Source organism: Rattus norvegicus, chromosome 6 (assembly GCF_021556685.1).
Source record: "Rattus norvegicus strain SHRSP/BbbUtx chromosome 6, alternate assembly SHRSP_T2T, whole genome shotgun sequence".
Classification (NCBI taxonomy): Eukaryota; Metazoa; Chordata; class Mammalia; order Rodentia; family Muridae; genus Rattus; species Rattus norvegicus.
In genome coordinates, this window is record NC_141539.1 from 14316980 (window position 1) to 14343846 (window position 26867).

Sequence of the window (26867 nt, forward strand, 5' to 3'; positions counted from 1 at the left end):
CCTCCAACCCCTTTCATTTCCACCTTCCCTCAGGAACACTTCTGCTCTCCTATCCAATCAGCTAAAACCTTATTCACCCCTCCAGGCCCAGTTCAGTTCCATGGACTGACAGTCCTCAGGCATTTATCGTGCTATGGATAAAGAGTGCTTCCTTGGCAACACAGGGACACAAAGCACAGATCTCAGCTTCAAGGACCTTCTGGTCACAGAGAACACATCTGTACACTAGACAGGCACGTCAGGATTTTCTACAATAGTTACTTAACCCAAACATGTCCCCTTCCAAGATACCCTCATTGGTGTGAAACACAGACACAGCCCATCTGAGCAGAGCCTACACCTCAGATGCCAGTAAATCCAGCAAGAACAGAATGTGGTACCAATTAATTATCCCCTGTGTGTCCATGAAGAAGGCAGCTATGGAAGGAACTGGAAGTCAAGTCCTGTGTGCAGCTGAGGCACTCCTCCAGGTCTCAGTATTGTCCACTCTATTTCTATAATAAATAACAGGGAAACCCTTCAGAGACAACAGCCAGAGGTGGATCCAAAGGAATAGGCAAGCTAACCCAGAGATCTCACATAGACGCAGGGGATGGAGTGGGTTTGGGTGTTTGTTTATTTGTCTGTCTGTTTGAGCCTATAAACACTCAAGGACAGCCCCAGGTTGACTTAGCAGAAATGTGCTGAAGTGCCCGTGTGAGGACCTGAAACTCATCAGTGTCGTGATGGTCAGAGAAGAGAAGCAAGACTATGACTAGATTCTGCGTCCCTGGAACTGTGGGGCCAGAAGGGGAAAGGCACACAAGCCTGGGAGGAAGCAGGAGGAACAAGGCAAAGTGGACACAACCGGAACAGGAAGCATAATGTGAGACTCCCAACAGCTTTACACTGTGGCTCCTCACCCACTCTCCCTAACTGGCCACCAATATCGCCATTTTGGAGGCAAATAGGTTGAAGTCTAGAGAAGTTTAAATAGCTTGGCCAACATGATCCAGCGAGTTGATGGAAATAGGCTGTTTAAAGCCACGCTCTTCCCTCCATGTCAGACTGCAGCTCAGTGGACTTTTGGATGCCCACAAAATTAAATAAATTTCACTGGGTGAACATTTCCGATGCACTAAAGTCTAGAGCCTGTGCACGTGCTTTAAATGGTGGTCAGCGAGATCTAAAGCCCAACACGAGGAAAGCACAGTGTTCTGTTACAGCGACTCGAGGTAAAATCAAAGCAAGCCAACATTTAAAATTCCAGATCAAGCCTGGAGGCTCAAGCACAGTATCTCAGCTGCTTTCCTGGCTGAGGCAGGAGAATTACAAGGATCAGGCTTGCCTCAACTACACACCTAGTTCAAAGGCCAACCTGGAAATTCAGACTCTGTCTTAAAACACAAAGCAGATAAAGGGCTGGGCAGATGGCTCAATCTGTAGTGGTTTTTGTCTGGTTCTGCATGAGGCCCTGGGTTTTACGCCTAACAAAAACAACAAAAACAACTAGCTAAATTACCTGACTTTTCTGACATTCCCCTGTTCGACACTGGTAGGAGAAATTTGCCTTATTATAAAGAATGATTTAAGCCAGCAAGCTTGATAACATACCACAAGGGTGTCAGAGGAAGTGTACGTGTGTGTGTGTGTGTGTGTGTGCGCACACGCATGCTAGTGTACACATATGTGCCAGTGTGTGTATATGTACATCTGTGTGTGCTGATCTGCATGTGTGTGCTAGCATGCACTGTGTGTGCTAGTATGTGTATTGTGTATACTGGTGTGCATATGTGTGTGCTGGTGTGCATGTGTATGCTCGGGTGCATGTGAGTGTGCTGGTGTGCATGTGAGTGTGCTCGGGTGCATGTGAGTGTGCTTGTGTGCATTTGTATGTGCTTGTGTATATTTGTGTGTGCTTGTGTGTATTTGTGTGTGTTGGTGTGCATGTGTGTGTGCTCGGGTGCATGTGAGTGTGCTGGTGTGCATTTGTATGTGCTTGTGTGTATTTGTGTGTGCTGGTGTGCATTTGTGTGTGCTGGTGTGCATGTGTGTGTGCTCGGGTGCATGTGAGTGTGCTGGTGTGCATTTGTGTGTGCTTGTGTGTATTTGTGTGTGCTGGTGTGCATGTGTGTGTGCTCGGGTGCATGTGAGTGTGCTGGTGTGCATTTGTATGTGCTTGTGTGTATTTGTGTGTGCTGGTGTGCATGTGTGTGTGCTCGGGTGCATGTGAGTGTGCTGGTGTGCATTTGTGTGTGCTTGTGTGTATTTGTGTGTGCTGGTGTGCATGTGTGTGTGCTCGGGTGCATGTGAGTGTGCTGGTGTGCATTTGTGTGTGCTTGTGTGTATTTGTGTGTGCTGGTGTGCATGTGTGTGTGCTCGGGTGCATGTGAGTGTGCTGGTGTGCATTTGTGTGTGCTTGTGTGTATTTGTGTGTGCTGGTGTGCATGTGTGTGTGCTCGGGTGCATCTGAGTGTGCTGGTGGAAGTGTCACTACCTTTCATTTCAGGGGACTATTTCAGAGACAAGACTTTCTGCCAATTCATTTTGGAGCCTCTTTAGAAGCCAGCTCACTTCGAGTTCACACGCACTTGGGAGTGCACAGCAGCTTGAACTTTTGGCCTTGCAGATATCCTTCCCATTGGTGAGTAAACATGTGGCGGGGACAAACAGTTTTCATACAAGTCTTCATTGTACAATGATAAGATCTGGAGAAACATTTTCCCCCTAGTTTAGATGTCTTTATTCAAATATCACACTCAGAAAATCCCCCACCTCCTGTGCCAAGACGGACATTGGCTTTCCCGTCTGGGAATGTCAACAGTTTGGCAATTGCCTTTATTTTTCTCTAAAAAGAAATTCGAACACCATGTGACCATTTGGTTTTGTTCACCGTCAAGTTTATACCAACAGCATACAGGCTCATGGAGAAGAGAGAGAGGGACCCAGCTGCCTTTGCCACATTCAGCCGTCCTCCCTCCGCACGGCCAGCCGAGGTGAGGCTGGCTTCGGTGGTTCTTCTCTACTCAGGGCCTGAGTGCACTCCTGCACCTGACTTTGAAATGACTCTTTAAAACGCTCATTCACCCACGCCTCCCTGCACTTCAGTCTTTGACATTTATTTATTTTTACTTTATGTGTACGGAGTTTTGCCTGCATGTATGCCTGTGCACCAACTGCATCTGGTCACCACAGATGCCAGAAGAGGGCGTCAGATCCCCCTAAGCTGTTTCCAGACACTTAGTGGTGATATGGGAACTTGGGTCCTCTGTATGAGTGGCAGGAGCTCTTAACTGTTGAATCATCTCTTCAGACCCTCCTTCAACTTTTAAAAAGTATGTGTGTGTGTGTGTCTGTGTGTGTGTGTGCGCGTGCGCATGCATATGTGTGCACATGTGCACTTGTGCCTATGTGGAAAACAGAGGATAACCAACAAGCCCCAGCTTCTAACCACTGGGATTACACATATGCCCAGAATTTTTGTGTCGGCTCTGGGGATTGAACTCAGGCCCCCATATCTGGGAGTCGGTTGCTTTACCAACTGAGACAGGCCCCTATTTTTTGGTGGGGGTGGGAATGGGGTCATGTACCTATGTGACTTTGCAGCCAGTGGCCACATCCCTTTTTGGTGCAGGGGCCACCATCTTTAAGATACTTTCTGTGGCTCCTCTGAACTCCAGGAATATAGATCTCACCTAAAGCAGCTTCTGTAGGCTGAACGGTGGCCCAAGAAGAAACAACAGCCACACATAATCCGGCTCCCACAAGCTTCAGGAGCTGTGGCTATCTCTTTCCAAAGTGTGACTGCTGGTTCAATAATGACTGGGGTGTTTTTCTACCTCTTTTGAAAAAATAGCAAGTGAGTAAAACAACACTAGCTCTAGAGTTACCGACCCAGGAACAGAAGCACTAGCCCAGGGGACACCCGACCCTTCCTGAGTAGTTTATGTAACAATGCCTCAGTAAACCAAAGTACATTAGCTGCTAATCCCTCGCTGCCCTGTCACTGGGTAAAAATACCTCCCAACTTTTCTCACACAGGTTTATGAGTGATGTAAGGAGAGAGAAAAACTCGGGGCTGCTCGCACAGGAGTCTGGCTTGAAGCCTGGACTCCTTATCTTCAAGCCCTAGCTGCCTTCCTGGCTCAGAAAGCCAGGACTTTTTCCATTAAGAAAAGGTGCCCCCCCCCTTCACTCTCTCTCACTCCCAGCTGAGGGGTCCCAGCAAATTCGGAAGAGTTGAGAGGTCTCCTGTAGATGTTGGAGGAGGTTTCTGGGAGGGTGTCTGTGACGTGGAAGGAACCTCGCCTGTGCCCACTGAAAGGGTGACGCTCATCAAGGGACATGGGGAAGTCTCAGTCTGCTAGTGGGAACATCGAGTCCAATGAATGGACAGCAGCTAGAGAGACTCAGGGCTTGAGTCTTTCCAGCCCTTGAGGAGTTGAATGCAGGCTGCTCTGCCAGATAGGACCAGGCTTCCCTGGGGTGAGGTAGCCAGACTTTCCTTGGCTTTGCAGAACCTTCTCTGTCTGCCATTGAGACTGTTTAAACACTGCCCCGGCCTCTTGCCTTTTTTTTTTTTCTAGACAGCACTGCAAACTCTCCTTCAGGCTTTGTTGCCATTTCTTCTGCCAGGGAAATCCTAAAGCATCCATACGGTCTCTTGTAGGAAGTTTTCCTTGACCTCACTGACCCAAAGAGAATTCCATCTGTGCGTCTTAAACCAGCCATCTGGGTGCCTTCTCATGGCACGAACCTGCCCTCGTAGTCACCCCAGCTTTTATTCTTCTGTGTTATTTTCCAAAGTAAGCAGCTGAGGTGACTCAGCTCATTACCTTCTAGTCACAATGGCGTCTTGACTGGACTTCACAGTCAGGCATGCTTCTGCCATAGGACCCTTGTCCTGGCTGTGTCTCTGCTTGGAACTCTTCTCCCCTTAGGTGTCTGACCAGGTCACTTCTTCACTTCCTTCATGGCTCTGCTCATAAGTTACTGCCAACTCTGAGACTTCTATGCTGTCAGTAGGTTAATACACACACACACACACACACACACACATACACTCACACACACATACATACACATACACACACTCACACACACACATACTCACACACACACAAACACACACATACATACACACATACACTCACACACACATATGCACACACCATACACACACATACACTCACACACACATGCACATACACTCACACACACATGCACACACACTCTCACACACACACACACACACATACACACACACAACTTTCCTAACACATCTGCTTTCCCAGATGTGGGTCATTTGTCTCATGTGTAATCACACTGGACACCATGATTTTAGGAATGTGTCCATTGCCTTTCTGAGGTTGCACGCATGCTCTAACTGGGCAGTTTTCCAACTGTTTTGTTCACTATTGGATCCCTAACAAAACAGTGTTTGCTTGCAGTAGACACATAGGAAGCATGTAGTGTTAGGATGGGTACAGACATGCTTTGTGCATGTGTGCATGTGGTGTGTAGGGATGGATGCTCACATATGTATGTCTGTGTATATATTTACTCTGTTATGTCTAGAGCCATACCTAGAATCTTCGCCTGAGTTCTGTCCAGGGTGCTAGGCTTCCGCTGAGACCCAAATGTGGGCTATGAAAATTAAATAGCCACATTGCCAGTGTTTTAGTGGACAAGTGACCAGAAGTCCATAAGCAGTGTCGAGATTGAGTTAGAACAAAAAGATAGTCTGACCAAGGGCGGACACAATATCTGATAACAACCCCCAGAGCTTGCTGCCCCTTCACAAGAGAGCAAAGGGAAAGGCCCCACCATTCCCACCACTTATGGGCGGTTCTGGGGCCGGTGGATAGGTGCTGGACTCAAGATGCTTCTTCTGACCTTTATTCCAACCCTACAGAGTAGGCAGAACCCGCCATCTAAGGATTACACAGCTCAAAATCCCACAACGCACTTATCTGGACTCTCATAGAATGGTTTTTATCTTAGGCTCCTTAAGACACTAATTTTTGTCAAAGCAGAATTTCTAAAGGGCAGAAAGTTGACTGCCATCCTCGGAATGATTTTTTAACCAAGTCTTTACCTGCTGGTGAATGGGTCGGATCATGTACTGAGGCTTGGTGGCCATTCTAAGCTCATTAATTTGAGACTTTAGGGAGCCCTGATCAATGCCCTCTGAGACTATAGCCCTCTCTAAATTGAAACATAGCCTTTATGAGGGGTTACAAAACTCAAGATTGTCCCAGCACTGATGACCCCTCAGTTGTTCTTTAAGTAAAGCTCCCTTCCCCTCCTGAGTCATAAGTACTATTCTATGGTCCCCCAGGCTCTGGGTCAGCTGAAATGCCACCTATATGCAAGTAGCCGGACCGTTCAGGCTTCTTGGGGCTCCAATAACCCTGCAACAGGTCCCTAACTTCTTGTTCTGTCTAACGCCCTGATGTAAATCTCAACAGAGGAATGCCTCCCTACACTCACTCTCTTGGGGTAGAGGAAATGGCTCAGTCAGTTAAGTACTTGCCAAGGAAGCTTCAGGTCCCCAGTTCGATCCCTGGCACCCATGCAAAATGCTAGGTTTCATGGCCTTTGTAATCTCAGTGCTGGGAAGTGAAGAGAGGTGGACCCTGGGGATTGATGGCTGAACAACCCAAATATTGAGTAAGAGATTGTCTCAGAGAACAAGGTAGATGGCTCCCAAAAATTACATCTGAGGTTGACCTCTGTTCTCCACATACATACCAGCCTCCAGTTAGATCCCTCACCTTCCCCACCCCCCACCCTTCTCATCCCCCACCTTCCCATCCCCCACCCTCCCCATCCCTCACCCTTCTCATTCCCCACCCTTCTGATCTTCCATCCTCGAACAAACTGCCAATCTTTGTAAATCCTCCTTGTGACTCTTGTTATTGCTCCCTGATGGGAGGCCATTGCTCCAACACTTGTCCACACTGATCAAGGATGGCTCTGTCCCTTCTAAGGTGACCCCAGTCCTAGAAAGGAAGTCTGGACATTTAATGTAGCACCAAGGGCAACTACTTCAAGCTGTCCTCTCTTGTCTCCCCTGCATGATGGATACTTTGGCGAAGAGCTCCTTTCTCACAGCTTCCAAACACTGGCAAGCTGCACATGTGGATGCTTGGATGGGAAATATGAAATTTTATAATCTCTCAAAGCACACGCCTTGGAAGAGAAACTTTATCCATGACTAATTAGAGTCATTCTTAATGAGACTGTGAAGAGGATTAAAGTGGTTCATTCCCTTCTCAGCTTCCTGATTAGGACCATCAAGCATGACACGCCCTTTCGTAAATCACCTCTTACTCCAGCCAATGTGACTCCAAGCATCAACGTACACACACAATTTGCCTGGGAAATTTTCAGTGTAGCCAATAAAAACATCACAGTCACCTGGTTACTTTCTGAGGTGACTGAGAGGCAAGAAAATAGATGGTGGTCTTTTGACAAAAATGCATCTCTGGAGGCAAGCAGGGGAAAGTTCTGGAAGGCTGGAGTGAAGAGGTGGCTTGGCAACAATTAAAGATAAGAACTCCAGCAAAGCCGTGGCCATTTCAGGAGAGGGACTCGGGCTTTCTCAGGAAGCAACAGGGTGCTGGAGAGTTCATTTCAGTTGTGAAAGCTGCCTCTTTCTCCCTTCCCAAAATTAACAGTCCTAGGAAGAGGAGAGACAGGCACACTGCCTATTCCATAGAAAACATGGAGATACAGTGAGGCCGTAACATGCAAACACACTGAAACTGCATGTGTGCTATATATGTGCTACATATGTGCTGCACTTATGCTACATGTATGTGACATGCCAAGTTCTGTGTTAAAGATGGCAATGTTGCTATTACTTCTGCTCCGTAGAAGAAGAAGCCAAAGTTTGTTGGCATTCCTAATATCTGCTGGAAACTTAAAAAGAGAACAGAAATCAGACCAAAGAGAGCCTTGAAAACTAAATGTCGACCCACGTTGAGTAGTCAGTCTACTCCTGAGGAGCTGTGAAGATTCGTCAAAACAAACACACGAACAAAAACTGTGGTGGGATTCTCTTCCATGCCCATCCCAATTCTTTGGGATGGAGGATGCCAGGACTCTACATGTGCTGAGAAAGGAGCCATTCTTTAGTTAATTTTAATTCTGGGAAGGATTTCCGATTGGTGTGGCCCTCACTCACATCACTGGTGCAAGGCGTGTGCACTGAGGTTACGGTAGGGAAGAAGCGCCCTGCACACATAGAACACTATGTGTCTAGGGGTGCTCAGAACTGAGCTGGGGAGAGATGATAATAGACACACATCTATTTTATTATTGCTGTTTTAGATAAGGGTCTTACTATGTAGCCCTAGCTGTCCTTGAACTCACTACATGGAAGGGGTTTTCCTTGAGCTCAAAGAGATCTGCTTCCCTCTGTCTCCCGAATGCTCGGATTAAAGGTGTGCGGCATCAAAGCTCACACACACAAATCTAAAAGGCCAGGTGTGTGGCACATGCTCGTGAGGAGAGGATGTACGGACAGCAGACAGTGGGGTTGGATAAAAGGGTCTGTGAGAGCCTGGACGGAAGAGCGGGTGACATCAGGAAAACTACACAGACAGGAGCTGGGCCATTCATACCAACCGTCCCAGGCATGGGTTTACGGGCTGGGATGTCCAGGAAGCAAGGGCTGAGGCTGCAGCCAGCAGGTTAAGATCCAAGGGGTACTGACATCTTACTTCACAGGCTAGGAGTGGTGTCCCAGTGTGCAGAACTCGGCAGCAAAAGTAGCCAAGCTATTTTGATAATTTAGACAATTTCTATGAATGAATGATTTCATATAAAAATCTAAACGGCTGCTTCCCCCCACCTGCTGTTTCTATCCAAAACAGTGTTTGAGGGAAGCCCACTTAAAGGTGCATTTCCACTGGTGTGGTGCGTGCTACCTCCTCACACGGAGGGTGCCTGAAGTTAGCATGTACTCTGGGGCCTTCAGTGTATTCTGGACTGTGCAAGGCAAACCCTCAGAGAAGTTCCCACCAATCAGAAGAGGGGATGCAAAATGAAGACAGTTTTCAGAAAGGAAACCATGCTGATCCTGTCGATGACAAAACCAACAGGGACCCCTGAAGGGTGGCAAGGGGAAAAACACCCCACATTAGACAGGACAAGGGAAGCAGAATGAAGTCAGAAGAGGGAAGAGCCAAGCTGCTTAGATGGGGAATTCATCTCTGTTGGTTGGGCATAACTGTAATTTGCCCTGAGACGGCCCCTGGCAATGACCCTGGGGAGGTTGATTTCAGATAGCTGCTTCCCACCTAGTGCATCCCGCCGGACAATGCAAGAGCTTTTCGGAAATACCAGCAATAGAAGGGGCAGACCTGGGGAATTCCCACAGTGCCTATGCGGCTGGAATACACAAGTCATTTTGAAAATTGTATGTTCTACACCCCCACCCCACCGTCAAACGCCACTGCCCAGAGGTATTCTGGGATGACAGGAAATGCTTAAGCCCAGCTAGCAAGCCAGAAAACCCTCTAGAGACTCCTGCTGTGAGCTTAAGGGACACAGTCATTAGACAAGTAGGTCAGCCGATGGAGTGCTGAGAGGAGAGAGAGAGAGAGAGAGAGAGAGAGAGAGAGAGAGAGAGAGAGAGAGAGAGAGAGAGCTGAATTTCAGTCTGCTCCAAGCCTGGGTGTGTGGTCCAGAAACATCTCTAGTGATGTCCTATCCATGTGCTGAGGGATGGCTGTAATTCCATCCATCTTCTTAGATGAGGAAGCCACCAGTGAGATCACTGTCTCTCCGTGATGTAAGGCTCTCAGGAGGCAGTGGCATTTGACACTAGGTCACCTCCCCAGTTTTGAACGTGAAATCATTGTTGCAACTCCCTAAGTGGCAGTAGCTTAACAGGGTTACAGGGATCTTCTAGTCTTGCTTTGGGGGTGTCTTCCCCTCTCCGTGTCATGGGAGGAAATTTAGGACAGGTGCAGCTCGGGAAACATTTACTCAGACACATAACTTGGGAAAGGGGGTCATTAGCTGCAAAGCCCTTCTGTCATAGGGACCCCAGAAAATCCCCCTTAAACATCATTTCCTCCACTTAAATTTTTTTTTTAGTACTGCAGGAGTTTAGCGCTTTCTTGAAGTTTCCTTTTCCTGACAGGATGACGTAGCTGTTTACTTTAAGGCTCGGGAGTTAGCCAGCATTGTGAGAAAAGCTTTCCCACACACAAAGAGTAAGCTACTCTTTCCATGACGGCTATGCGATGAGTACACAGGCACAGCAATGCTGCTCCTGCCTCCGGGCACGGGACCCACCCGCCTCTACCTAGGCAGTGGGGATGAAGGAGGCCTCCTAGGCACATTCGTGGCTCCCTTGGCCATGGAGTCATGTTGAAATACCCACCCCTACCTCAGTATCATTATCCACACTGAGGGGTGACAGGGCTGACTGGTAAGGAGGAGATGAAGTCATGTCTTAAAGCCAAAAGAGTATGACACCTGGCACAGTGCACTGAGAGCAGCTGAGGAAGGTAGCGGAGGCCACCTCAGCTCCAATCAGAGTCCTGTCCCTGGTTAGCTGTGTGATGTATGAGAAGGCGGGCTGCACTGCTATGCCTTAGGGGACCTGTGTCCTACGGCTGCTGCAAGGATTTGTCAATGGCTATCATGAGCTTTGAGAAATGACAGACACATGGTAGATACTGTAAAAAAAAAAAATCAGCTCCTTGAACTAACTCTCTCTCTCTCTCTCTCTCTCTCTCTCTCTCTCTCTCTCTCTCTTTCTCTCTCTCTCTCTCTCTCTCTCTTCAGTGGATCTATAAAACAACCATGATTTTCCACATTGAAAATAACCGGATGCATTGGACTCTACTAGAAATGGAAATTGTCTACCACACTTAAAGGGCTGTGGTCAATTCCCCGCTTTTTCAACCTAAATATTATCTTAACATCAATGCATCTTTTTTTGATAGCTTTAAACATGAAGGAGCTGTAGCCAAGCCACCAAGCAGGCAACTGTTCTCAAACACCTTATTATTAATATTTTTGCATAGATGTTTTTGTTTGAGCTGGGATCTACGTAGCCTACGCAGATCCCATAAGTGTAATCCTCCTGCCTCTGTTTCTAAGTGCTGGGCTAGCAGGTCCACACCCTCATGCCCAGCTCTGTATAGGCCTTTTTTGTCCATGAAGCCTGAATATATTTTTTATTGTCACCCTTCACGTTCACCTTTGAATACTTCCTGCAGATTTTCACATAGCTCCCCAACCTTGTGCCCTCCCTGCACAAACACCGTGGGATCCGACGGGCTTCTGACTCCATGATGCTTGCACACTGTTATCTGTTATTTTATACCAACCTTAGTGTCCTTGAGCCTCTAGGATGAACACTTCCTCACGGAGCTGAACCCATCCCTCCTGGGAACACACCTATCAGTCTTTTAAATGGAGGCATCTACTTGTCTTCTTAAGTGTTTTGAAGGCCAACTCTGTTTCTGTCTATGGCATCCCCGAGGTGTTTACCGCAGTGCTTACCCAGTGCTGGGTGCAGGTGCTCTCTGGTTCCCTGGGCACTGCATCTGCTGATCAAGCCTGACCTAGGTGTACATGGCCAGATCTATGCTTTGTTTTATTCTCGTCATACAATGATGCATAGACATCTACTCTATATCAACTTCATGAGCTCTCATCACGGAGCCCTTGAGGGGTGGTGTTGGGGACTGTTCAGTTTCAGACCCCAGGACAAGGAACTCAGGTTCTCCCAGTATCCCTACTTGGTATACTTTGCCCCCAACCCTGAACTTTCCAACCCAGGGGCTCAACTGCCCTTCCTCCTAGAGGCTCTTCCCTCTATAATCCAGAGCTCCACCCCCTGTCTCTGTGCCCTTTCTCTTTCTCTCTTTCTCTCTCCCCATGGTGACTTCCCTGGCCTCCTTCCTTGGAGCCAGTGAACATCCCCGTTCATGAACAGTTTCCCAATAAACCTGCCTTTGATATAATCTAATCTGGCTTGAATCAACTCATTTCCCTGGTGGAGACATAACCTATCAGGGACCAAGGTTCTTTGTCCTGTGATAAAAGTCCTCCAACTGAAGGTAGTGTGCCCCTCTCCCAGGAGATGGGTTCTCTCGGACCTGCAGGAGGGCACCCACTTCTGTGCCTTGCTCGTCTCTTTCTTGCATCCTCGAGGATGACTTCATGGGGTCATTTGTACACCGAACCATTCCTAATATCCAGGTCACCCACGTTAATGTTATTTTCCCAGGTAGGTCAGAGGCTTCTTGGACAAGAATTACACCTTTTTCTATCCCAAGTTAAGTGATCTTGGAAGCCACTTTAGGAAAGAAAAATCCAGTGGCGCTGAATCAAAGATACCTCAGGTGCAGGAAGAAGTCAGCTGACGTATTTACTAAACCTGAACACTTCCTCCCTAGCGGCTGCCTCACAGGTCTCTTAACTCTTTAGGTTTCAGTCACTCCACTGAACACCTCTAGTCCTCATACATTTTTTTATAATGGGAATTGACTTTCTTTGGAAAAATGAACAATTCAAACCTAAGTTTATCAGTTATTTTTAAGGGCAGATTTTATTTTCAAGTTTTTTCTTTTTGCCAAGTGGGGAGTTTAATCCCCAAAGTTGGGCAGCTAAGGTGGGAGGATCATGAATTCAAGTCCATCTAGGACTAAGTAGCAAGTCTGAGGATAGCCTGGGCTACATAACAAGTGTCTACTAAAAGGATAACTAAAACCTTCCCAAACAAAACAACACAGGGAAAAAAGGAAGAAAGAAAAGGAACACAAACGCCCTCTCCCCCCAAACAAGAACAACATCCCTACGGGAAGCCCCTGACACTCGGAAGGGTTTGGGGAGCCAACTGTTTTTGTCTACTGCATTCTCCAGGTCTCCAGCATCCTGTGCTTGCCTGGTCCTTAGAGCACAGGCTTTCTCTAGTTATCTAGGCTACTTTTCCCCAGATTAATGCGGCTTCAAAAGAATAAAACACAGAGGTGCTTCACCAATATCCCAGCACTTCGCTTGATGTAATAACACTCATTAGCCTAGAAAGCGTCCATAGGTTAGAGCTTGAAAAAAACGAAGTCGATTGCAAGCTGTTGCCCCCAAACCAAAACACAATGAGCCTGGGCTGTTCAAGTGGTGGCTGATCGGGAAGGTCAAAGACTGCCTTCAGATTCTTGCTACCCTGTGCCTTCCACAGGCCTTCTATAGGACAGGGGAGAACAGCAAGCCTATGATGATCATCAAATCCAGGCCTGAAAAGCGAGCAGGTCCAGCGCTGGCAGGAGATCCAGGTAAGAAGCTTAGCTCCCTAGCAACCTGCACACAATCATTCCTGATAACAACGTGGCTTATGCATTGCTAATGAATCTCACATGGATGTAGTACTGAGTTGGCAAAGGCATTTATTTTTACATCTACTCAGACAGACTAAGAAAATTCTTTTTGCCTGGGATCCATCCTGGGGTTCTCCTTAGAACATCGAGGTGAAAACAAAATGTTCCAGTGGGGGTGGGAAGTGCAACTTCCCGCTGGCTCTGCCAGTGACATCATTCCAGGAAGAGGGGTCTGCTTATCCTCCTGCTTCCCAAGTTCAACACTGATTGCCTAAGATACCAGCCCTAAAGAGTCATCCCAGAGATGCCTGGGCCACATGAATGCAGAGTCTGGCCACCTCACTATAAACAAACCAGCTGACATTTTGGTTACATATGGTCCTCTTGGGATCCTAGTTTCTGTTTGTTAGTCCTCTTCTGAGCAGTCAGACAAAATGAAGTTTCTGGAAGCCAGCTAAATGGGTTTGAATTCCAGCTCAGTCACTTTCTGCGGTGGGGCCTCTCAGGATGATACTCCTATTTCTTGGGATAGTGTAAAGACTGGGTAAGCAGTACTTAAATTGCTTGATGTTGACCCTGACTTTTGGAGTACTCTATGAGGTGTTTGTTGTAGTCTATCATCACTGATCCAAGACTGGCCCTGAAGTGGAAGACCAACACTAGCCCACCTAGAAGACCAACACTAGCCCACCTAGAAGACCAACACTAGCCCACCCAGAAGACCAACACTAGCCCACCTAGAAGACCAACACTAGCCCACCTAGAAGACCAACACTAGCCCACCTAGAAGATGCCTCTCTGCAACATTCTTAACTAGAACCAATAACCATCTGTGCCGAAATGCCCAAGAATTTCAACCAGAAGGAGATCTTGTTGGATGATGGTGGGGCTAAGAGCTTGGGCCAGCAAGGTCAACAAGAATGAGGGCTCAGGTTTGGCATCAGTAGGACATCTTTGCTCTTTATGGAGTTGGCATGCCTAGGGGTCAAGTATCCTAACAGTCATTTCTCAATTCTGCTTCATGAACGCCTGTCCAATAAACACAGACACACCAAAGACAAGGGTGGCATTGAGAGACAAGTTCCAAGTCCACCATGGCCATCCCTCTGTACCAAGGACACTGGTACTGTAAACAGGAACCAACAATGCTTTTGCACCCACTACATGTTAGAAACCATGTTGTGCTTTAGTTAGACAATGATAGTTCTTCACCACAGAGTGTACTGCGCAGGACCCTTAGTCACTGAGGCTATGTTTGAGTTGGAACTGTGATTAAAAAAATCATAATGGTCTTTTGGGCCATAATGGTGCCTTTGGTCACAGCACTTGGGAGGCAGAGGCAGGCAGATCTCTCTGAGTTCAAGGGCAACCTGGTCAACAGAGCAAGTTCCAGGAAAGACAGGGCTACACAGAGAAATCCTGTCTCAATAGCCCCTTCCCCTCAAAAAAGAAAAAAAAATTGTAGACAGGCCTGGGCTGAGGTAGGAAATTTTACTGAATTGAACTTTGGAAAAGAAGCAGTAAGCAGAAGCCCTATCCACAGATGCTCTTAGCGTCCTCATCCCGTCCAATCCCGTCCATGGCTTTGCAGCAGGTTAAGACTAGAATGGGCTTCCCGTGGGTTCCTGGTGAACTCCACATTCATAGACCCCTAATGTCAGATTTGCATGAAATCTTACAAATCACATATTTGGGCTCCCATTTCCTTTGCCATGTCTGATTACGAACAATCAAATCAGTGTCCACAGAAGTGTCTCCACGCAAGCCGTGTAGACAGAAGCCAGAGATAGAATGGGCATTCTCCCTCCAATATACCATGGTCCCTACAAATCAATAGGGTACTGTGAACTCAAATGGCCTAGTGGGCTGTACCCACCAACTGGCAAGACCTTCAAAGCTAGAGCGCTGGGGTTATCGGAAGAATCAGAGCCCACGGGAACAAAAAGTCCAGGTTATGTGAGGAAAGGCCATTGCTTTGAGCAAGAAATTTCAATAGACAAGGCAGAAACTTCTCCCTGGAATGACCCATGTGACTCTCTCTGAGGAAAACATCACACCACTATCAAAATTCAACACCCATCTAAAAATAGAGACTCTAAAAAAAGGGAGTAAATCCTGAAATCCAATAGATGAAGGTGCTAGGCAGAGATCGAGAGGGTTGACGTCAGCCATGAGGAAACTGGCTTTGTTTGATCAGCAGGTTAGATAACTTTGGCCTCTAGTTTTAGATTTCTACACGAAACTTTTCATTCGGATTAGGAATTGATATAGAAGTGTGCCCGTCACTTATGAGAGCTAGCAGCAGCCTGTGTCTCCCTCTCCCATTAGTCCAGAGCTCCCTGGTTGATAGTTCTATACCAGTCAAGCCTATGCCTTCTTCACAAGCTGCCTGGCCTTCTAGATGCACAGGGAAATGGAACGGCTGATGCCAGTTTCCCCTTCAAAACCTCTCATGGCCTCTGGGCTCCTGGGAGAGCCCATTCTTCCCAGCTCTTCCTGCAATGGCCCTCTTCTACCCCAGGAGGCAAACGTGGTGCTGTGATCTGAATCCCAGCTCTGTCTTGCTGGGGATGTTAATATGAAGCTGGACAAAGTGGGGCTGCTCTGTCAGATGGGAAAGCGGCAATGGAGTTCCATCCGGCTACAACACGCATGGGGTCTGCATGAGCACACACGCACACACCCTACCTCAACCAAGGCACCTCCACGAACCCTGAGTGTGAATATAAAAATTAGCAGCATTGGAGTGAGCAAAGAGGTGAGCAGAATGAGTGTGCCCCTTCATGTTGGAAAACGTGCCAAACAGACCCACGTGGAAGAATACACACACAGACACACACACACACACACACACACACACACAAGTGTATAAATGTGTCTATCACTTCGTCCCCAAAGTTAGAGAATTTGTTTTTTGGCTTGGGTGTTTTGTTTGTTTGATCTTTCTTTGAGTCAATCTTCATATACAGAGAGAGTCGCCTCAAACTTTCTATCCTCCTGCCTCAGCCTCCAAGTGTTCAAAGGTGATAAATCCTATGTTTATTTTACCATAATAAAATGTGGAAATATAGAAGAAAATCTTCTTTCCGTGTTTCCTTACATGTAAAGAAGCTACCTTATGTGACAGACTCTAGACTAAGAGGCAGCACTCCTCCCTGTCTGCCCTGAGGTGGGCACACTGGAGCAAAGTGAGCCCTATAACTTTGCACTTCATTCTAGAATGGGTCCTTGCTTCAAGACCTGGGTGACCACTTTCTTCATGCAGCCTGATTGGTATGAAATTATGCGGCCCCTCTACTTGCACTCTTATCCCCCTCTCCACGTCCCTCGGCTCTCCTCAGGCAACGAAGATTGGCACTCAGTGACTTTACACACCGACCCTCCTATCAGAGTCTCCATAAGCCCTCAGTCACTTGCAGGCCACAGGGCCCTGAGTGTAAATTGGCTAAGGAAGAGAAATGGCATTGCCGCCCACCCATCCTGCTCACACAGGATGTTCTTCAGCACCAAGATGTGCTTCCTCGCATCACTGGATAAGACACTGTGTCACACAGAGCCCAAAGCATCCATGTAGACTCTCTTCACCTAACGCTGGAGAGCATTACCAAGCCCAGCACTATCACTTCCAATCTTCTACTGTCGAGCCCGTAGCATAGAGTCCCGAGGGCTGCTAATCCAAACCATCTAGAGGTATTGAACATCGAGGGCTTTTGTTTTCTAGAAACAGCCAGCAAAGGGGCCAAAAGCCCTCCAACTCCTCCCAGGCCCCACCACCCCAATGTCACCTGGCCTAGCAGGATCATGGCCTACCCTTCAGGTTGCTTTCTCCGTTCTCTTAGGTGGCCTGATTATTCACTAGATCTTTCTCTCTCCTGGTCACCTTGTACCCCCCGCCATCCCTTCTTTTCTTTAGGGTTTGCAGTTTTGTTAAAAGTTAAAAAAAATTAGAGTTCTTTGAAACTACAAATCCTCTACTATGTTGTCAACACTTGCTCCGGGCAGCTCTCCCCTTGCCCACAGAGATGATTAAATCACATTTGAAAAACATCACCAGTTGCTTTTTAAGGATTCTCCACGCCACCCGTTCCCCAGGGCTGGAGGGAGGCTGGTGGGCGGGTGGAGATCCTGTAGGAGCTCAGCCCCATTCCCAGTTTCCCTCACAGCAAAGTCCTCCAGGATTTGGCTTCCCAGGCCTGGCAGGAAATGCCAGAGGGTGGGGGATGGGTACAGTGTGCAGAGATGCAAGTTTTAAAGAGGCAATGCCACGGGTGAGACTGGCCAAGTCGGGTTTTGTGGGATCCAGTTGGAAGGGATGGTTTTGTAATGGGGATGATAAAACACAAACACACAAAATCTAGAAGGGCCTGGGAATTTTAGTTTTCTGTTAACCACAAAAATCAAAATAAATCTATCTCTTGGGAGCCCTCTGAGCTCCAGAGGCCAATGGAACAGGAGATTTCTGAAAAAGGAACTTCTGTACCAGGTTCACACCTGGAGCAGGAAGGCCATGCTCTTTAGCACCAAGAGGGACACTTCAGTCCCTAACGAGGGTCCCCAGCACTGCCATGCTCCTTTCCCTCAGCCTCTGACTCCACAAGAGTCTGTTCTCCTTATTTTCTCAGTATGCACCCTTCCCCACAAACCTCACCTCTTTTTCCTTATCATTTGTCCGCAAAGAAGCAGGAGAACGGAGCTGTGAAACCTAGTGTGGGGAACACGTCAAGATGAACTCTAGAAAGGACTTTGGAGCCCATCTCTAGGTGCCCACCTTCTTCCCAATGCTTGCCCTATTTCAAGGGCCAGCTCTGTAGCTTCCGTAGCCTGATTTAGGTTCTCTAGAAACTCAAAACCACAGCAGGATCTCAAGTCTAGCACAAGGCCTGAACTTGATGGGTATGTATTTGTGGTTTTATTGACTGGCCTATCTGCCCATTCTCATTAGTGCTGGGTGCCAGAATCGTTTTATTTGCTTTTTATTTCCCAGAGTCTGTGCAAGAAGACTACGGCACAGCCAAGGACAGAACAGCTTTGTAGACAGAAATCTTTTTTTTTTTTTTTTGGTTCTTTTTTTCGGAGCTGGGGACCGAACCCAGGGCCTTGCGCTTCCTAGGCAAGCGCTCTACCACTGAGCTAAATCCCCAACCCCGTAGACAGAAATCTTAAGTCACCATTTGAATTCAGCATGGTCCCCCAGCAGGCTGCAGCTGCCAGACTCGACTGGGCCATTATGGTTACTGTTGATGGCTCTGCACGGTGATCATTGCTGGATGCCGGAAAAGACACAGGGCCTTCCTTACTCTACACCCTTCCACACTCTGCCAGCCGGTCTGTACCCATCTTAAAGCGCTGCACAATCTGCCGGGATGCTCTCAAGGAAGTTTCTGGGAGAGCCATTCCTCCCCATATCCTAGAAACCGAGTCTATTGGTGACTTTTCCATTGTTGTAACCAGACACCATGACCAAGGCCACCTAAGAGTAAAGAGTTTCTTGGTGCTTATGGTTCCAGAGGGGTGGAGTCCATGATGGCATAGCAAAGACGTGGCAGCGGAAGCAGTGGGCTGGGGGCTCAGATCTTGAGCATCATGTGGGAAGCAGAGAGCACATTGGGAGTGGTGGGAGGCATCTAAAGTCCGAAGCCCAGCCCCAGTGACACAGTTCCCCCACAAAGCCACACCTCCTAAGACTCCTCACACACCAAGTAGAGACCAACTATTTAAATGTCTGAGCCTGGAGGCGTCCTTCTCATTTAAACCGCCTCACTGAGGCTCAGCCCAAACCTGACTTAACACCGGCTGTTGCTCTGCCCGTTCTAATCAAGGACGAGACAAAAATCTTGATAGGATTGAAACAGATCTTTGTGGTTCTGAGTCATATACCTTGGTCAAAACCACGACGGAATCGGTGACTGAGGGATGGGACTTTTTTTTCAGGAAAAACAACATCCAAGCAAGATTGAAAATTGACAGCTGATTATGGCTGCCCTCTCTGCTTCCAGTCCTGCCCAAATCTCACCCTTCAAAAGCACTGCTGCTTCGCTAGACCCCGAGGAACAGCAGCTCCCGGGTCCTCTTGGTTTGCGTGTCACTGAAACACTAAGGATTACTTAGTGTTCACTTACTGCAGAAGTTAGTCTGAGCCTCCAATCCTGAACCCAGTCAGCCAGTCATCCTTCCTCATGAAAATCTGTGTTCTGCTGAGAACCCCACACCAGCTTCAATCAGGAGGATATAGCCAATCTTCAAAACCATGACTACCGGCCATTAAAGGGCAAGTTCGTTTTTAAAAATTAAATTTGGGGTCTTTAGATGATTCTTCAAAGGTTCCTTTTATCAGTAAATCAATGAGTAAAATATATACATGGTGTATAAAACAGGCACCAACCTGCTCCTAGGGTGATGCTGGGTTCCTGACTCTGGCCTAAGGGAAGGTCTCTGAACTGCACACCAGTTCATTTCCTCTGCCCAAGTGAAGTCCATGATGTTCTTCAATGCCCCTTTGTATGTCGATGAGAAACCTTGACATTCTTCAGTGCATGATTTCTGTAAAAAATGATGCCACTGCCCTTTCTCATTTACCTATCAAGCAAACCTTCAACTTCCCAGGAATCCCCTTAGATAGGAACCCCATGCAGCCTTCACATGACTAGATCCATCTCTTTCAGGATCCTGGGCCTTCTGACCACAAGTTCAAAGAAAGAACCTTAATGAGGCTCCCTCTCTACACAGCCACATCAGTCAGGAGAAAGAGATGGCCTTGAGAGACGACGGGGCACTAGCTGGCTTGGCCATAGCAGCGATACTAGATCACGGCCTCACAGGGGTAGCAACCCCAGCAGCCAGAGGTACGAGGTTTGACTGCCAACATGTACTGCCTGTAGACGACAAAACCTGGTATTCATAGGCCAGAGACAGAACTGGTGCCTAGCACACAGGAGACTCTAAGTTCAGTTCCTAAAACCTACAGCACACACACACACACACACACACACACACACACACACACACACACACACACACACAGGTGCACACGCAGTATTACTGGTTCTTTGAAACAATTTTCTCAGTGGTACAAAGAGGAGAGTAGACTAAGTGGTTTTTGTTGTTCATTGTTGTTATTGATTTTAAGACAAAACTCTAAACTACTGGATGTGAGCCCGTGTGAAAAGAACCACAGACAATACAGACACATCGGACCCGAGACGTTTCTCTTTACTCCTGAATTAAGTTAGAAGATATGGTGGCTCACACCTACAATGCCAGGGCTTAAGAGGTGGAGACAGGATTGCCTCGAGTTTCAGGCTATTATGAACTGAACTTCAGAATGAGGTCCAATCTCAAAACCCAAACCACAATAGCCAAGCTGTAGTGGGAGAAAAGGAAGCTGAGCCCATCTCTGGACTTGAACTGCCTCACTGGACTCTGCACACTGGACAGTGTGTGGACTGTACACACACGCGATCTCACACTAATCTGGCATTACACAACACCAATTTAAAAGAGAGAGGACACTTAGCCTCCAGTTTGAGGCTTGCTCAGAAAAGAAAGATTCTTACGGAGCAGAGCAATCCTGGTGTCCCTAAGAAATAGGCCACAGAATGGCTGAACGTTTTCAGATGGTTCTCATCTCTGAAGGGATCACAGGGATAGGAAAACTTTCTAGATCAATGTTGCCTAATGTGGACTAGGTGTCAGGCGTGGGTTCATGGGGAGGGTCGGGACCCAGTAAGTTGGGCAATCATGAATTAAACTAAGGTGATCTTTCCTTGTATGCTGCGGGCTCTTCCCAGACTTCAGTGGACTAATGTGTCCTGAGGCTACTGGGCAGAAGCTGGGTCCACAGAGTCTTTCAATTTTAAAGCTCCCCAGATAAGCAGGGTTTTCAGAAACTGCCTCAAGGTGGGGGTGGGGGTGGTGCAAAAAGGCTGTAAATTTTCTAATGGTGGAATGGGATCTTGTTCACCAGGACCTAGAATTTGGAACACACACACACACACACACACACACACACACACACACACACACACACACACACGAGCAACTGCATACATGCCCTTCGCTGTCTAGGATCCAGGCAACAGGTCTGGATGACCTACTAAAGAACGCAAACATTACAAATTCATAACACATCATAGAAGACTTTTCTCCTACACACTTCCCAAAAAAAAGGAAAATACAATAAGAATTTTATGAAGAACGTGTGTTTTTTTCCCTAGGAATAATACCAAACCAGATGAAGAGGACGCTCCAATGCCCTTACAGACAGACGCTCATCCTTTACTGCCCCCTGCTGGCAGCCACACGCATCTCTGGTAAGTTTTATAATGGTTGGATTTCACTGTGGAATTCCAAGCATTTGTTTAAATTCAGCTTCTCCTATGACATCACGCGGCGTAGAAGGATTAAGGTAGCTTTGGCTTTTTTCTTTCTTTTTTATTTTGCTTTTGAGCTACAATCAGCTTAGATGAGGTCTGATTGTTGCTACACGGGAGCTGGAGCAGGGTCTACACCCGGTCTGTTGGTTTTTCCAATGAGTCAACACTGGGGTTAGCCATCTGGCTTTGTGTTGCTACAATCTGAAAGTGCACTATCGATCTTGCTTCCCTGCACAAGCGCCCACATGCAAAGTCCCATGACCCCGAAAGAAGACCGTGTTCAAATGAACGCCTATCTCTGCGAGGGTAAAAATCCACTCCACCATACAAAGTTTGCAGAGAGGCACGCAGACGGTCAAAACGCCACAGTACTGCCCGGGATGGCGGCTGGCCAGCCCCTTTTTAAGCATTACTTACCTTGGTCTGGAAGCAGCAATAGAGTTGGGTTAGATAAGGGTGTTTCCGCGCCAGAGCCAAAATCCTCTTCTCTGTCATCGTGCAGTCCACGTCGTCATCCTGCAGGATGACGTCCTTCTTTAAGACCTTCACAGCATAGACTTCATCCTTACCCTTGAGCTCAGCCAGCATGACCTGCAACCAGTTTTAATCATCTGGTCAGTCTACGAATACACAGAGTCAAAGGATGTCAAACACCTTAATGCTAATTGCTTCTTCCCTTTAATTTCTAATGAAGATGTTTAGGAAGTTTACATTTTAAACGTTTACCAACTACCTTTCTTTTTTTTAATCTTTGGCACAGTGCTCGGGAAAGAGAAGTTTACTGCACCGGGAATAAGTAATTATTCATCTACAGTGATTCCATAATTATCAAAGAATGAATGTAGCATGCTTTCTCTCTCTCTCCCTTTTATCCTCCTCACTTTCCCCTCGTTCTTCCTTCCTTTCACACTATGTAGCACAGGCTGGTCTTGAACTCTTGACACTTCGGCTTTACCCAAGTGCTGAGATATTAGGTGTGCCCCATCACGCCACACGTAAATACAGGGCTTTCAGAAGAAGCAATGTGTTGTATGTATTTTCCTACAAGGTCTCCATCTTTACATGCCTGCTGGCACTTGGTTCAAGGTAGATACGCTACAGTTAATTCTGCTGTCGCCTTCATATCAGAAACCTAAGTTATTCTCAAGTAAGTTCTGTATAAGTTGTGCTGAGTGCTTTTGGGCACAATTTAAAATTTGGCATTATATCCTTGAAATAGAAAATTTCAGAACTAAAGGTTTAAGCATTTTACACATTTCCTGATTTTTAATAAATATTTGTTTGTTTGTTTGTTTGTTTACTTATTTACTTTACATGAGTACACTGTTGCTTTCCTCAGACACACCAGAAGAGGGCATCAGATCTCATTACAGATGGTTGTGAACCACCATGTGGTTGCTGGAAATTGAACTCAGGACCTCTGGAAGAGCAGTCAGTACTCTTAACTGCTGAGCCATCTCTCCAGCCCGAATTTCCTGATTTTTAAGAGGGCTATAATCATTCGCACAGCGTGCCACTTTAGGGAATAGCATCTATGAGCATGGGGCCACTTTCACCTACCCCTGCTGCTGGTCTGCTTCCTCTTCCTTAACAAGTGGGAGAGATTACCTTGATTCCGTTTTCACCTTGCAGCCTACCTCCCTGGGGTACTTATTTTCTAATCGAGTCTCTTTGCCAGAGCTACTTTTCTCCTCTGTCTAGTTATTTGTGGGGTTATGTTATTTCTCCTAAGTCTCCTGCCTTCTGCGCTGGCCCTCCCTTGCCTGCCTCGTGACAGTCTGCTATCTTGTCTTACTGAACACGACTCGTTATGTACTTAATGCCACCCTGTGTTTGCCATTACAGTTCTAACCACAGTGCTGCAGGCAGAGACACAAGTCCTTCCCTGGATGGCCTGATGGCTTATGGGTAGTCTATTTTCTTGGCGTTTGCCTATCAGTTGGTGTTTTCATTGATCTCCAAATAGTTACAGGCCATTCTCCTTCCCACGGACTTTGAAGGATGCTATTCCAATGTTGTTGTCAACGTCATAGAACATAATCCAAGGAACATGAGAGGTTGAAGATTCTGTCACCTACAGAATACAGCCTATAAAACTGGCCCAAACCGTCTTGTGATGGCGGTGATTTTGCCTAAGAAACTAGCTAAGCCCTCGGAGTCATCAGAACTCCTATCCCGTCTACTTTATGTGCAAGCCTGGAAGCTCTGAGCGTGCTCTTTTTCCTATAATGTTGCTCACATTCAGACCTAGCCCTGCTCATGGCCTACGCCAGAGTCACACTTAAACCACAGGCCCGGGGTCTGTTTCCTATTGAGCTGGTTTTTAAAGAATGTGATTGCTTCAGCAGTTGCCACCTGAGGAAACTCCAGTATCCTCCCTGCCAGGAGATCTCAGGACAGATAGGGCGGAGCAGGCCCTGTGCCTGGGGGCTTCGCAGAGCCTTCCCCAAGAACGGCCCTAGAATGTCGATTAGGTCTTCAGCTCCTGGCTGCTTCCCAGAGCCCAGGAGAGATGAGAGCACCCGACATTTGGAGCTGTCTGATTACCCACCAGGCACAGCATCAGGGCAGACAAGGAGATAGGCAGTTGTCTGAAATGCCCCCTTGGTTTCCTAGGCTTTTTGTCTTCCTAAAAATGAAATCTTTGCATTTTGTCAGGCCCATCCCTGAAGGGCACAGCCCCAGGAGGCATATGATGCAGCAGAGAGCAGGGGAAGTGTCCTCAAGGACAGAGGCCCCAATCCACTACACGGTTATGCAGTTCTCTCACACGGAGAGGAAGAATGTTTAGTAGGAGCTGGGAGAGTCAGTTACAGGAATTTCAGCTCCCAAAGTCCTACACAGAAAGGTTTGCCCTGAACCCAGAGTCTACCAAGGGCAGGGGCTTACAGTTTGTGCTTAAAGTCTTCCTACTGAGAAAGCGGGATTTCAGATGGCTCTCTGCACAACGGAAGAAAGATGCACACGGGTCAACTGTGGAAACCAGGGAGCACATGCTAAACACATGAAACCTCTCTGTGTGCTCCTCCCTCCTTCCCTCCCTCCCTCCCTCCCTTCCTCCCTCCTTCCCCTCCTCTGCCCATTTGATTAATGAGAACAACCCAGTCCTACAGAGAAATGCCCACAGACCTTGCCAAAGCTGCCTTTGCCTAACACCTTGATGAAGTTGAACTCATCCAGGCCCAAGCGCTTGGCCTGGCCTTGCCGGACTTCACCGTTCTCGCCAGGGCTTGCCAGCTGGCCATCAGTAGACGACGAGGCTCGGTGCTCCTCTCCTCGGTTGTCAAATGACAAGGCCTTCCGGATGTTGTTTTCAAGTTCTTTTAGTTCTAGGGCCAAAGGTAAAGAGGAACTTGATTAGAACATACTTCACTAGCTGTTTACATTAGCCCTCAGCATTCAGAACCCATCCTTCCGTTCCCCCTGGCGGCAGATCCAGGGGTGTCGTCTAACACATGTCTTTGGGTACCTAACGAACAATAAGGCACCAGTCTGCAAAGAGGAGGACATAGTTCCTGATCTGTCAGGATTCACTGCCAATAAAGGCCTCTGAAGGCCTCCTCACAACCTTGTCGATCATTCAGGTGTGGTGAGGATGCATATCTTCCCTGGATCTCTGCGGACTTGGGGGTAACAGGTACCCTTCCCTTCAACTTTCCTTTGAAGATGAGAGCACTCCAAAGCCACCCTCACAGGCATTACTGGTGAGAAAGTCGCTCACTCGCTCACTCGCTCACAGGGACTGTGAACTAGAACTAAAAGAACTTGGAAACGTCATCTAGGAAGCCTTTATTTTTCTCGCCTTGATGTTGGCTTTACTCTGAGTACTTGTCCCACACAAAGCTACCTAGTAGAATGAGCCACAGGCTTATCATTAACAAAAGACTAGCTTCCCACAATGGCATGTCACAATCTCGTCTCTGCTGCGTCAGGAATTCTGAAGTCCAATTTCACAATGACGAGACGGTCTTGTGGCCTTCCGGAGTATGTGACCCAAATTACCTGGACCATACTGCTGGGCGTCCCTTTGACCTTTTCTATTTGAAGAAGGTCTATTATGGTTAGACATTCACTCACCAACGTGAGCACTCGTCTGTATGGTATGGATCTCCTGACGTGATCCTACTCTAAAGGACTCTCATGACTAACAGGGGTTACACACGGGGACAGAGTGTTTATACCTTGGAATGAGGACAGACCAGTGAGCAACGCCTCTGGAGAGGAAGATCTCTGCCTCTTTTTCAGAAGGACTTTAGTCATGAGGGCCCATGCAGGGGATCTGGAGTGAACTCATCTTGGGTGGAAGGACAACAGCCAAGCCTGCGGACAGCCTTGTGACAACAGACTCAGACTTCCATGGCTCACTCACTCCAAAGTATGAGTTTTGTCCCCCTGGGAAGGACTCAGTTGTTAAGAGCGTCTTGGAAGGTAGAACCCAGATGTCTGAAGACCCCAAAGCTCGAAGAAAATGGCTCTCTGGATTCTTACAACAGAGGGAGACAGCGTCTTGCCCATCTGCCTTGTGATAGTTACCAAGACCGTTTCATATCCTTTAGTTCTCATGTCAGGCTCTGCAAGCATGGGACCTGCCTGGCTGGATCATCTGTCTGAATAAAGCCCCAAGGGGCACAGCAGACAGCACACCAGGCAAGAGCCAGGCCTGGAAACCAGGGGTACGTCACCCTCCCCGGGTCTGTTATCCATGGACCCCATCTCTTTGAAGTTCCAGGACATTCCGTATTTAAAGGAGAAAGCTGAAAATCTCTGACTGGCCCAGGATAGGGTCTGTAAGCTGATTACTTAGGGAGGGATGGAGTCTCTTTTGGGATGAGGCAAAGACGCAGAAAAAGAGACCGGAAGAGGGTCTGAGATCAGCTACTCTATAGTCTCAAGACTGGTGAACGGCCACTGAGACAGTCCTGCTTACTCCTGAGTAAGAAGTGCTGCGTCACAGTGACGGCCTCCAGTGAGGAGTTCATAGTTCAGGAGAGGCACACGCCCGTCCTGGACACCAAATTAGTTCTTGGCCTCAGGACAAGCATTTTCAACTCTGACCTCCCATCTCTCAGCCTGTTACCTGATATGGAGCTGGTGTGAGTAAAACATTAGCGACAACACCACAGGAAGGGCCATAGAGAAGGGCACCACCATGCTGTGAGGCCGTTCCACC

General features: G+C 47.5%; 1 protein-coding gene across 3 annotated transcripts in view; it reads right to left on the minus strand.

Moving 5' to 3' along the window:
* Prkce (protein kinase C, epsilon) overlaps positions 1-26867 on the minus strand; it is a 489745-nt gene that overhangs the window by 136236 nt on the left and 326642 nt on the right. For all 3 annotated transcript variants that reach the window (XM_087552363.1, XM_087552364.1, NM_017171.2), the window contains 2 exon segments: positions 24827-25026; positions 22115-22288 (listed from right to left, as the gene is read on the minus strand). In XM_087552363.1, the coding sequence (XP_087408489.1) occupies positions 22115-22288; positions 24827-25026 (374 nt within the window).